Below are 13,122 nucleotides of genomic sequence, written 5' to 3' on the forward strand. Positions count from 1 at the left end.
ATCAAGATATCACATTGTGGCTCTCTGTTATCTTGCCATTCTAGGCCTTGAGCCCTTTCCTTTTTCGTAGGGCGTTCTTTTTCATTTCATTCTTCTCCATCTTTCCTTTTTCATACCGTGTGATATATTAGATTGACATGATTTAAAATCAACCATTCTCATGCTTCACTTTAAAACTCAAGGCGTGAACAGTTTCCATGATACCTGGTCAAGTATTTACAAATATTTCAGAATGGTTGAGACCAGCACACGAAGGCTTTCTTATTTGTCTTTCCATGATTATCTCATTTTTGTTTGTCGGTTGTTAAGTCTTTTCTACAACTTGTTGACACACAACATTGCTACATTGTCAAGTGGATTCACATGGAATTTTTGTTTTATTTTGAAATTTGCATGAATTTCAATTTTCTAAGTTTCTTGTAGCTTGTGTATGAATTCCTCATATATGAGAGAACCTAGGCACATGCACATGCGCACACACACGCACATGAAGACACATACATGACCACATACTCCACACACTCAACTTTGGTCCAAATTGAAAAGGAATGTGCTTGATAATGTTGTCTCCCTTTCTCTCATTGAAGAAAAAGGAACCAATTTTTGACCTTTTGCATTTTAGATGGAAAACAGGGACCTCAGTTGGTTAAGTGCGCAAGCTGCAGAATTGACCCATATAATAAGGTAAGTGTTAATGTTGGAAATGTTTTCTTAAGTAGTTCATTGTTGAGAAATTCAAAATTATGTTAAATCAGTTATGATTGTAAGATCTTATTGTTTATAACAGGCAGATGAGGGGAGAGGAACTCCAAGGATTAACAATCCAACATTTGCAAAAGCTGGAGAGTACTCTTGAATCAGGGCTAAGTCGTGTCCTATCAAGAAAGGTTGGTCTCCACCCTCTAGATGTAGGAGAGGCTATGTTTGATAATGCATGGGGAGATGCTTTATGATAATGATGTTTTACAGGGCGAGGTGCTCATGAAGGAGATTGATGACCTTCAAAGACAGGTATACTATTTCAACCCATTCCTAATTCTTTTAAATGCTACCACATGTTATGTTTGCATCATCATCATCATTATAACTTTTTTCAACTATTTGGGATCAGCTACACAAATCTTGGTCCGCTATTTTGCTCTATCAAGGGACCACATGTTGTATTATCAATTAAGCTTTGAAACTAAACAAATGCAGATGTCAAATTAATTTTTTATTGGCATTTTATTTTTGAGAAATTTGTGATCAATATTTTTGAGCTACCTGATTAGAGCCTTCATGTCCTTATGGAACATATCCGTAATCCATACAACTAAGAGTGCACCAACTGGTTAGTACCACATATCAGCAATTCCTTTTGTGCAACAGTAGTTGTTATAGTTCTTGTTGTGCGTTTTATTGGAATGATAACTCCTGGTTAGTTGGTCATTTTGGGTGACATAATCATTCTATTTCAGCGTAAACCATAGTGACATGATCTAAGGACCATTCTCTTGCCTTGTCCTTAATTTATGGAAAAACATGAACCAAATGCTTAGTATCTCTTTCTTTGTGGAACAATCATTGTTACAATTGGCTTCAAGGGAATTCTGAAACAGTCAAGTGCTCAGCACTCATTTTATTCATCTCTTAATTTTACACCATGAAGTCAAATCTAGAAGTCCTAAAACTGTGCCCCTCTCAAGTGGTTGGGGATATCGTTTGGAAACCTGCAAACAGCTTTCTAATACAACATTTCAGAAATTCTAAGCATGGATATCCTTTGGAGACTCTTGAACAGCCTGATCAGAGTCTTGAATTGCCAGGTCCTCCAAGATTTCAAGTGGTGAGTCTAACTAGACGGCTATGAGCATCTGCTTCAATACTTATCCTAAGTGTCCTCTGAAAGGGACCCTAAGAGTCCTTGAAGAAAAGATAACATCTCAGGGACTTTCTAAAGGTTCACTTCTTTAACTGTCCATTCTCCATCTTCCTTGAAATCTTTCAACCCCACTAAATTTTCTCTTGGTGCTACATTATAAAGAAACATTATAAAGGAATAGTGAGAGAAATGCCCAGTATTCTGATCTCCCTCATATAACCTGATTAAGACATGATGATCGCCTTGGTTGTTCTAAAGAGGTTCCAAAGCCACTTGGTCAAGGGAGAAATTTATTTGGCCAAAAAAAGACTCGTCATCTTTATCATGGTCAACCATCGGTCATTTTCTTGCCTTCCTTGTAAATATGCTGAGCTTTCCAATGGAAGTTGAGAAGGAAGTAGGTGTGGAATTGTAACCGTCCAAACTGATCCTTGCCAACGTAAATGGCCACAAATTGTAGTCAATGATAATTGAAGACACTTTTTAAATACGTGTGCAAGTGTATAGATTTCGAAGCCATACAAGGCACGGTTTCCACATAAGTTGGAAGTAAGTACCAATCCACCTTCCAATGTGATACTGCGATATAACTCTACACCTAGCAAGACTGGGGGCAAGATACATTTGGATGCACCATCTAATTCAACTATTCAAGTACTTATTGGTATGGAAGTACCCTTCTCTTTGGTGTCTTACATGTTCTGCTCGTTAAGCAGATGTCAAATGATAATGAAGTTGAGTTGATAGAGGGGGCTTAGTGGGTAGGAACCACATGAGACAACTTCATCAACTATAAATGATACATTCCACATGTTATCGAGCATTCTTGAATCTTGGACTTGACCTTCTGGTTGGTGTTTATCGCTCAATGTCTAGTATTATTCTGATTCTTTCAAATTTTCCATTTTTTTTAGAAATGGTAACTTTGGTTACCAAAGTGTTCCTTTTTTTTCCCGCCCCCCTTAAGGTTACTTTAAAACCAAGGTATTTTTTTTTTGATAATGTTAACTTTATTTTAGAATACCTTTTATCTCTCCCTTTTCTTTTCCCTACCAACTTGATACTTGAACATGTTGGGAGACAATAGCACGAGCTATCAATCACAAGGATCACAGTAAAAAGTTGGATAAGGGCAAAACGTGTAACTTTCAAGAGAGGCAGCATGTAGGGAGGGGCTGACTCTTTGGAGTCAGAGAAATTGAGTGCAGAACTCCCGTTATAAAGGTCTGTCACTATGAATGCAATTCTCTTAGCTATTGTGTCATGTAAAAATAGGTTATCAGTACTCCTATCTGCAGCATGCTATGTTTGTATAAGAAACCAGATGCAAGGACTGGACCCACCTTCTGCACTTTTTAAATCCACTTATTATTACCTAAGAAAATATGCCCACAAATATGTACTTTTTCTTTTATTTGGATAATCTTGGCAATATATTACCAACAGAAATAATTTACATTGGTCCTTACAAGTAGTGTGCTTAAGGCAGCCAACAAGCCGGGTGCTCCACACCTAGAATGACTTTTGTATTAACAAAATGCATGTCTGGCATCCAAGTAATGGTGTTGGTGACTGCGAGTGGAGCGAGAGATAAAAGAAAAAGCAAAGATGAGGCAAAAGAGGGATATAAGAGGGGTTCGAGAAGTAGACATGGAGACAGAAAAGTAGAGGAAAAGAAATAATAAAGAGAATAAAAGTGCGGGAGAAGGTGTTTGAGAAAAAAAGTGTAATTATAGGAGAGAGGGTCGAAGATAGAGAGACTTTTAAAGAAGTTTGGAGAGGGGGAGGGGGAGGGGGAGGGGGAGGGGGTGGGGGTGGGGGTGGGGGTGGGCGGGGAGCCAATGGTAAAGGCGAAATCGAAGGAGGCTGAATAGATGGGAGAGAGGATTTTTATGAAGAGATTGAAGATTATAGGGTTGCAAGAAATACAAGGGGGTGAGGTTTTGATGCGTGTAGTTCAAAAACCTCAGTACTCATAAACCAGCAAAGACCCAAGGAACCTGGATCTGCTCAAGACCAGGAAAGTTAACTTATGAAATAGGGTAGGAAAGTGTGAGATATATATATATATATATAGGAAGATACTACAAAACGCCTATAGGCGAAAATGAACAGTGATTTCGCTTACCCTCGTCACCATCCAAAGTTCATCGTACGGTCACGATTGTTCGGTAGTGTTATATTTTTCATTTTTTTCTACAAATCGGAATGATCTGAAGAAATTTAGACCGTGTGTTCATAAAAAATAGGCGAATCTACAAACAATATCAAAAAAGTATTTTACATGAAATAAATTGACCAAAATACCTTTAAAATGTTTCAAGGGCATTTTGGTCAATTTATTTTTTACGAATTACTTGTTTTATATTTTTATTAGGTGTGCTCACTAAGATGTACATATGCTCCAAATTTCAGATCATTCCGATTTGAATAAAAACAATGAAAAATGAAACACTACCGGACGATCGTAACCGTACGATGAACTTTGGACGGTGATGAGGGTTGGCCAAATCACTATTCATTTTTGCCTATAGGAGTTGGGAAGACTTTTCCATATATATATGGAAAATGACCTCATGAGAGCCTCCCACACCCATGTGTGTAGAACCCCAAAGGATAACCATTAAATTTGGCACAGATCTCTAGAAAAGTCAAGTCCTACACTTGGGATAACTTTTCTAGAGATATATACTAAATTTAATAGTGATCCTTTGGGGTTTTAGGCACATGGGTGCGGGACTGTCTCATACGATCATTACTATATATATATAGAGAGAGAGAGAACAATGATCCAATGCAACAGTTGTATCATAGTATAATGCAACGACACTTCTAGAAAATCATGTTTGTGGTATTTGTATGACCTCAAATCTTGCACACACACTATCTTCATCTCAATAATCAATCTCCCCAATAAAAAAGTTCAATTTGAACCCTAGATATGGTCAAAATGAGTCCCCTCCAAAAACAAATCTAAACCATTCATTTTGTGAATTTTAAGATCTTAGCCTTTATAAACTCAAAATCATTTGTTTTTTTTTAACATTGTTCATCTAATGCTAATAAAGCTATCTAAAAAAATTGGAAATGAACTTCAAAGGCCTAGATCTAAGCATCTCACCAAAATGAACGGCCTATGTTAATTGGGGTAAAAAAATACTTTTTAGGTAGTGTTTTCAAATTTTTCTTTTTTTATGATTATTCATTTGAACGAAAAGGCTTCTATCCTTGTGTCATCAATCTTAATTTGATAGAGCATATTTAAAAAAGGAGTCCCTAGAATAACAGGCTAACTTAAACCTTTTACCATTATAAATGGAAAATTGAAACAAGCACCATTATTGCAAACTACAGTATCTGATAGTTTATAGTTATAAGCATTTTGCTGCCATCTGCAGTATTAAGGATTTGGTTAGTCTTGCTGAAGTATTTAGTTGGTATTAATTCTTCATTAATACAGTATAGGTCTGCTCCTGAATCTATCAGGGCGGTAGTTTGGAAGTTGTATTCCTTTTGAACTACGATTTTGATATTTGTAAACCATTTTTGGGTTATAATTTTGTCTACAAGGTTTATATATTTACAATTTTGGACCTTTTCTATTACATTCATTCCAGCTTTGGAGGTTTCTGGTTTAGGAAGGGTGTCTTCAACCTCAGGTGGTAAAAGCATATTATACTCATTGATTAGATTATCAAATTCACCTTCTATATTTTTTTCTTCAATTGCCTCATTGATAGGATTCTTGGTTAATTCAAGGATTTGAACCGTTGATTTTAGAGCTATCAACTCATTTTTGACTTCATTGATCTCATATTTTAGCTCAGATATTAAAGGTTCCTTTTCTGTATATGTTTTATTTTGTACCCTTTCTAAAATATCTTGGAAACTATAATCTCCTTTTGTTGGGACAAGAGAAGACTTAGGTTTTCTAGAAGGGGCTTTGGACATATTGATATACTGGGTTAAGGCTTCTTTTTTAGCCTCTAGGTCAAATATTTTGTCGATGAGGTCGATGATCAGGTCTTCTTCTTTGGTGATGGTAGTGATGCTTAACCTATTCATATCTATTATTGCCTTGTAAAAATCACATTGACAATTTTCTTTTTCTTTCTCTGGACTATTTTTATTATCGGAGTCTGAATTAAAACTGCTGATAATGATATTCTCATCATTTATTTCCCCAATCAACATTTCCTCTTCTGATTCAGAGGAATCAAAGGTTTCATCCTCAATTTGGAGTATTTGGAATAATTGCTTTTAATCAGAAGAGGAAATGTTGATTGGGGAAATAAATGATGAGGATATCATTATCAGCAGTTCTGATTCAGATTTCGATAATGAAAATAGTCCAGCGAAAGAAAAAGAAAATTGCCAATGTGATTTTTACAAAGCAATAATAGATATGAATGGGTTAAGCATCAATACCCTCACCAAAGGAGAAGACTTGATCATAGACCTCATCGACAAAATATCTGACCCAGAGGTTAAAAAAGAAGCCTTAACCCAGTATATCCAAAGCCCCTTTTAGAAAACCTAAGTGCAAATTAATATTTTCCAGAGAAGACTTATTTCTATTGATAGAGCAAATCTAATTTGCGTCTAAATTTCCAGATAAAATTACAGGAAAAACTGAATTACAAAGATTCCTTGGTTGTTTAACCTATATTTCGGATTTTTACAAAAATTTGGCTTTAGATGCCTCTGTTCCAAAGGTTAAAAAAGAATCCTCCAGAGTGGACTGAAGAACATACCAAGGCAGTAAGAAAAATTAAAGCCAAAGCTAAAGAATTTCATTGTCTAGCTCTGTTAAGTCCCACAGCATTTAAAATAGTAGAAACAGATGCCTCGAAAATGGGACTTGGTGCTGTGTTAAAACAAAAGGTGAATAATCAAGAGCAATTATTCCGTTTAACGTCTAAAACTTGGAACCCAGCTCAACAAAACTATTCAACAGTAAAAAAAGAAATACTCGCAATTGTTCATGCCATTACAAAATTTCAAAGTGATCTGCTTAATCAAACATTATTTCTTCATTATTTTCTATGGCTTCCCAGAGTTTCTTTTTAAACTCTTCTTTGGATAGTTTGGGGTTTTGTTGTTGAAATAGTGCAACATATTCTGATATTTCCATCTTTTGAGGTGAGGTTGAAGGTATAAACTTCATTTTTATTTTGTCTGAATTTAATGAGTCATTCTTATAACTATCCCACCATTTGATATAGATTTGTCTTTGTAATTCGGGGATATAATCCCATCTATCCATATCATCTGCTGAGACCTTAAACTCCATTTTAAAATTCAAGGGACTTGATATAAGGTCATAAAATATATGTAGTAGTCTCTTTTTAAACTCTTTCTATTATACTCAGATAATTTTTTCAGTGAAATTTGCAGTTCTTTTGGTAGTACTTGGTTTGTGGATCCTCATATGGAGAACCAATTTTTAAACCAATTTGGAAAATTATTTGGCTCAGTTATTTTCAACTGAATATACCAGCTATGGGAATTTTTTGTATTCTAGTATGAAAAGACTTCTTCCCAAGCCTTTATGTATTCATAGTAACGATAAGATTTAATTTTAAATCCGTTCGTATTCATGATCGTTGGCTTTAAAGGATCTGACCCCATTCTTTGTAAGTAATAACTTTTTTGATTTGGAACTTTGAATATGCTATTTCATTATCATTATTTTTGGAATGATGAACTATAAAAATTGATCCTGTTTCTATCAGGATGCATTCGTACCATTCTCTGTTTTTTCGCCCATATTAGGATGCATATGCTGCCTGAGGTATAAAGCAGCTATTTCAATCGAATGTTTGGACTGATGCTCATTTTCTATGATCAGCAAGGGAATATATGCTGTCTTTAAGTATATAGATTTTACACTAGGAGTTTGAGTGTCTATTGGTGTTTGGAGAGGAGATATATCAATATCTTGTATTTGCCTCCGTATTAAAGCATTTGGTGTTGATGGAGATGCCAGGGATGATCCTGGACAAGGAACTATTTCAGTTTTAATATAGTTAGACTACTGGTGATACAGATAGACCACTATAATTGTAACTAATGATACAGTTAGCCACCAGCCGACAACATCTTACTATAGCCACCAGCCGACTGTCCACTGTAGCCACCAACCGAAGGAATCTCACTGTTGTGTCGGTATGGACTTCAAACATCTTCAAACCCGCCTAACTTCCGAGGCTATAAAAAGGGAGGACTCCACCCATTTGAAACATCTGAAGTTAGCTCGAGTTTTCCTAAGTACTCTCTACAGTCTTCTCTTTCTGCAACTCTCTACAGTCTTCTCTCTCTGCAACTCTTTACAATTTTCTCTGTTCTCTCTCTGAAGCTCTCTCTACTCTCTGCAGCCCTCTCTACTCTCTGCAGCCCTCTCTCTATACGCTTCTCTCTCTGCAACTCTCTACAGTCTTCTCTCTCTGCAACTCCCTACAGTTTTCTCTTCTCTCTCTACAACTCTCTACAGTTTTCTCCTCTCTCTCTACAGCTCTCTCTCTATTGTAAACGTGCGAGATTGTTTAGTTTTCTTTTCTGTAGAAGTGTGAGATTGTTATGTGTGACTGTTTTTGGGAAGAAGTTCCTAACTACATCTCGGAGCCGCTAAAGTTATTTACCAGCTTCTGTATTTGTCAAATGTGAGTTTACTTTTTACGCCTTGTATTCTGTTGTTGTATTAGTTTCTGTTAATATTTTAATGTGTTATCTCTTGCTTTAATGTTTAATTCCGCTTTATAATATTTTACTGTGTTATCTCTTGCTTTAATGTTTAATTCCGCTTTATGGTATCGGAGCCAAGTTACTATTGCAGTAGTCTAACTGTATCACCAGTAGAAAACTGAACTATTAAATAAAAATTATGAGAAAATTTGTAGCAGTAAGTTCAAAGTTGCCGTGATCCAAAGATCACTAAGGCCAGGAAGAGCCAAAAAAGTGTAGGGACTGTTTCCGGTTGACTCGAATTACAATGGCAAACTTTATCAGAACTATATCTAATAGGTCTGCTACTACTAGTAATACATTACGTGTTAATAATAAAGAGGAAGGAATAATAGATAATATAGAAAAACAAATCTAAAATTGGAATATACCTAAGGTACCTATTTCAGATATCTATAGTAAAGGAGCTTTTGATTTTAAAAGTCGTTTTTCTATAAAAACTATTGAACAAAGTATTTCGGTCTTGGAAACTCAGGACAAATTCCAATTACTTTCCCCAAGAATGCTTGATGGTCACAAAAGGAAAGATTTCAAATACTTACACATTGGTTTAGTACAAATAGCTGTTAAACCATTGACGAGAACAGGATTAAACAATTCTGTTTTGCTCTGTCTAAGAGATAGCAGGCTTAAAAGATTCAATGATTCCTTGTTAGGAATAGTAGAATCCAGTCCCTATAACGGCCCTTTTTATTTCAACTGTATTTCAAATTTCTCGGTGGCCTTAACAGATCCTAATCTATTAAAGGTCCTGACCCTAAACTTTAAAACTAGAGGTTTTGATATGGACTCAGGTTCTCAAAATCTAGCATTTATTTACCGAATATGTTATAAGGTAATGAATACTCTTTGCCCAAATGCTCAAATGGATTCACAAGGACAAATCATATTTTTCCAGACCAACATGGAAAAATCGAATCTAGTCATATCAAAGTCAGTGGCATGGTCTCAGGTAAAATTACCAGAGAGATGGTCCTTACAAACTGAATCCCAAATTAAAAACCCTGAGAACAAAGACCTTGAACAAATAATAGAATATTCAGATGGAGAGATAGAAATCAGATTTCCATCCTCCAGAAGAACTACTTTAAGAATTGGTGAACCTAGCATAAGGGATCCTCCCAGAAGCTCTACCTCTTTGATCCCACTGTTAGAATATGAAAGATTATCTACCCATAGGAGAACTATTATCGAAAGACTTAATAGGACTCCAAATCAGGTTTAACAACCAGTCTATAGAGTAGATACTCCAGGTTCTTCTGAAATAGAAGAACAAGAGCCAACTCCTTCTGATTTAGACTTTGATATGAGTGTTATTCAAAACGAAGAATTTAAGATTGATAAAGAATGGATCAGAAAAGATTTCTACTCTGAAGAAAATAGATTAATAAAAGAATGATTCTTTAAAGAATTTAAAGAACCTTTGAGAGATGCCTTTCATCTAAAATTTAATCGTTTTATGATAAGACATAAGGCAACTGTCAAGTTTTTTAAATGGTTAAAATATATAGCAAAAGATTATTAAATAAAAATTCCCAACTTCGAGGTAAATATGGTTGAAAAATCCTTTCAAACCACAAAAGGGGAAACAATTGAGTTTATTCATCCCCCTGAGACTGGCTTACAACTTAAAGGAAAAAAGTTAAGGGAGAAATTAAAATTAGAGCGTCACCTCTTAAGATAGGACCCAAAGAAAGCGACCATAATATGGCTAAGCTTGATGGAATACCTCATATTATTGAACAAAATAATTATACAAATATTTTCCTCCAAACAATAGGCAAACAGACTACAAGAATAGAAAATGCAGTAAACAAATTAAGACCAACTCCTGAACCCAGAAGTTCTGAAAAACAAAAGGAAGCCGTCCTATTCAAACCGCTTCCAACTATTGAAAAAGGAAAATTCAGCCTGTAAGGAATAAATAAAAAAGAGGAAAATAGTTAGTTAATTGATGAGCTAGTCAAAAGATTAAAAAAATTAAGCATCGATGAAAAAGGAAAGGGCCATCCTTCCGACACCAAGGAAGGGAATGTTCAAGTTTTGCAAAAAGCACCAGTAGATCTACAAATAGAAGAAGACCTAGTCTCTGCCTCGGTCTCCTATTCAGGTAAATCCATAGTAAATTGGAATATAGATGGCATGGCTGAGAACTAATCCTAGATCTCATGAAACATATGACTATCTATGTCACTGCCTGTTAGGCTAGTGGAAACCAAGATCATGAGATAGCCAAGGCCATAATATGTGGATTTACAAGATGGTTAAGAGGTTGGTGGGATTTTCATATGGATGAAGACTCAAAAAACCAAATATTAAATGCCTCAAAACAATGGATAGTTAAGAGAGAAGATGGACAAGATAATATAGTACAAGAAGGAGATGCAGTCAATACATTGATATATACCATTACTCTCCATGTTGTAGCGAGTACTGCTTTGTTAGCCGCAAGATCTAAAGATTTGTTAACAAATTTAAGATGTCCAACACTCTCATTATAAATGGTACGAAGGCGTATTTTTCTCTAGACTACTATCAAGAGAAGATAGTAAGTCAGACCATTGGAAGAAAATTTTATAGCTGGCCTACCACACCTTTTTGCGGAAAAGGTGAAGACAAGGCTTAAAAACAAATATGGTGGAGTTATTCCTTATTTTCTGTATACATTAGGAGAATTATCAACTGAAATTTGTGCTGAGGTCTGGCTTTATGTACAGACTTGAATATATATATATATATATATATATATATATAAATATGGACCCGGTTTCTATGCAGCCAAGCCTGCATATGTAGAAATGCAAGCCTATTAATAGATCTATTTTTCAGATGGATTTTTGGATTGGTTAGGGTTGCAACCTTATAGAAACCACACCCATATATATATATATATATATATATATATATATATATATATATATATATATATATATGGACCCGATTTTTATGCAGCCAAGCCTGCATATGTAGAAATGCAAGCCTATTAATAGATCTATTTTTCAGATGGATTTTTGGATTGGTTAGGGTTGCAACCTTATAGAAACCACACCCATATATATATATATATATATATATATATATATATATATATATATATATATATATATATATATATATATATATATTGTAGACACCCTATTTTAAAACTGGCAAATTTTGTGATTTTTCTGAACCCATGGGACCACACTATTTCAGTCCCCTAGACCATAGACCACCCTAGTCCATACGGCCTCCCCTGTGATTCAGAATCTTGTAAAATGCCCCGTTTTAATAAAAAAAATCATTAAAAATAGCAACACACCTTGTTTTGATCCAAGTTTTGGCAAGCAACATCACAAGAGCTTGTAGATCCCCTCAGAGCTGGAATTTTACGATTTTGGGCTGATTTGTTCTAGGCGACACTGGGAGCATCGCTCAGCTCAGACTGAACCAAATCGGTTGATTTTTTGTAAGTAGCATCCCAACATCTCCAAAATCAGCCCAGAACTAGAATTTTGGGCAGATTTGGTCTTGGCGACGCTATCAGTGTCACCCGGCCCAAACTGACCCAAATCGGTTGATTTTTGGCAGGTAGCATTCCGACAACCCCGAAATCGACGCTCCTAGTGTCGCCTAGCTAGACTGACCCAAATCGGTTGATTTTTTGCATGTAGCATCCCAACGGCCCCAAAATCGATCCAAATAGGAATCTATCGATTTTGGACAGATTTGGTCTGGGTGACACTCCCAGTGTCACCCAACCTAGACAGACCCAAAACGGCAGTCCAGGCTTGAAAATCTTCTGGTTATGGTATGTTATCCATTCCAGATGATTTTTCAGATTATAAAAAGGTCTTTTCGGGATCATTTGAGGTTAGACTCTAAAGACTCTTGAAATCTGATTAGCTTGTGTGTGCCCAACTAAAACTGAGAGATTGTGAGACCTGAGAAACCTAGACCTAGGAAAAACCTTAGCTTTAGGTCACTTGCAGCCCTTAGATTAGGAGATCCATACAACCAAGCCAAAGCTTGGTAAAAAACATGAAGAGAAACAAAGAGGACGCACGGCGTAAAACTCCGCCGGTACTGATACAAACGAGGCCTCGCAGCTTTGGGAGCCTCAGGCCAATTGGCTCAGTCTGGTACATTTTTACTCTTTCCTGTGTTTCTTTTCATTTTGTTTATTTTACAGTAATTAAATTAGTTTTATGGTATTTCATATTGTATTTCATATTTCGGATCAATGTTGGCTCTACCACTGATCTGAGAGCAAATCTGCTCACTTTTGAGTAGATCTGGCTCATATCAGAATTTGATTGTTCCACTTTCTATCACTCTTTTAAAAAATCAATTTGTGGTATCAAGCTCTGAGGGATCTTCCTCTGATGATCTCTTATATATATATATATATATATATATATATATATATATCAAGGTTCGAAAAATCGACTCGACCAATGTACTCGGATTTTGGCCGAGGCGAGTTAGTCGTCTGAGTCCAAGTACTCGGTGAGTTCATCTCATGATAAAGAAAAAAA

At 35.7% G+C, this 13,122-nt stretch overlaps 1 protein-coding gene across 4 annotated transcripts in view; it reads left to right on the forward strand.

Annotated features, from left to right (window-relative positions):
- SVP (K-box region and MADS-box transcription factor family protein) overlaps positions 1-13,122 on the forward strand; it is a 75,775-nt gene that overhangs the window by 37,726 nt on the left and 24,927 nt on the right. For all 4 annotated transcript variants that reach the window (XM_020661998.2, XM_011631019.3, XM_088865104.1 and 1 more), the window contains exons 4-6: positions 623-684; positions 788-887; positions 970-1,011. In XM_020661998.2, coding sequence (XP_020517657.1) covers positions 623-684; positions 788-887; positions 970-1,011 — 204 coding nt within the window. The remainder of the gene's footprint in view (positions 1-622; positions 685-787; positions 888-969; positions 1,012-13,122) is intronic.

Source organism: Amborella trichopoda, chromosome 4, assembly GCF_054954075.1.
Source record: "Amborella trichopoda isolate Santa Cruz 75 chromosome 4, AtrichopodaSantaCruz75HAP2 v2.0, whole genome shotgun sequence".
In the NCBI taxonomy this organism is placed as follows: Eukaryota; Viridiplantae; Streptophyta; class Magnoliopsida; order Amborellales; family Amborellaceae; genus Amborella; species Amborella trichopoda.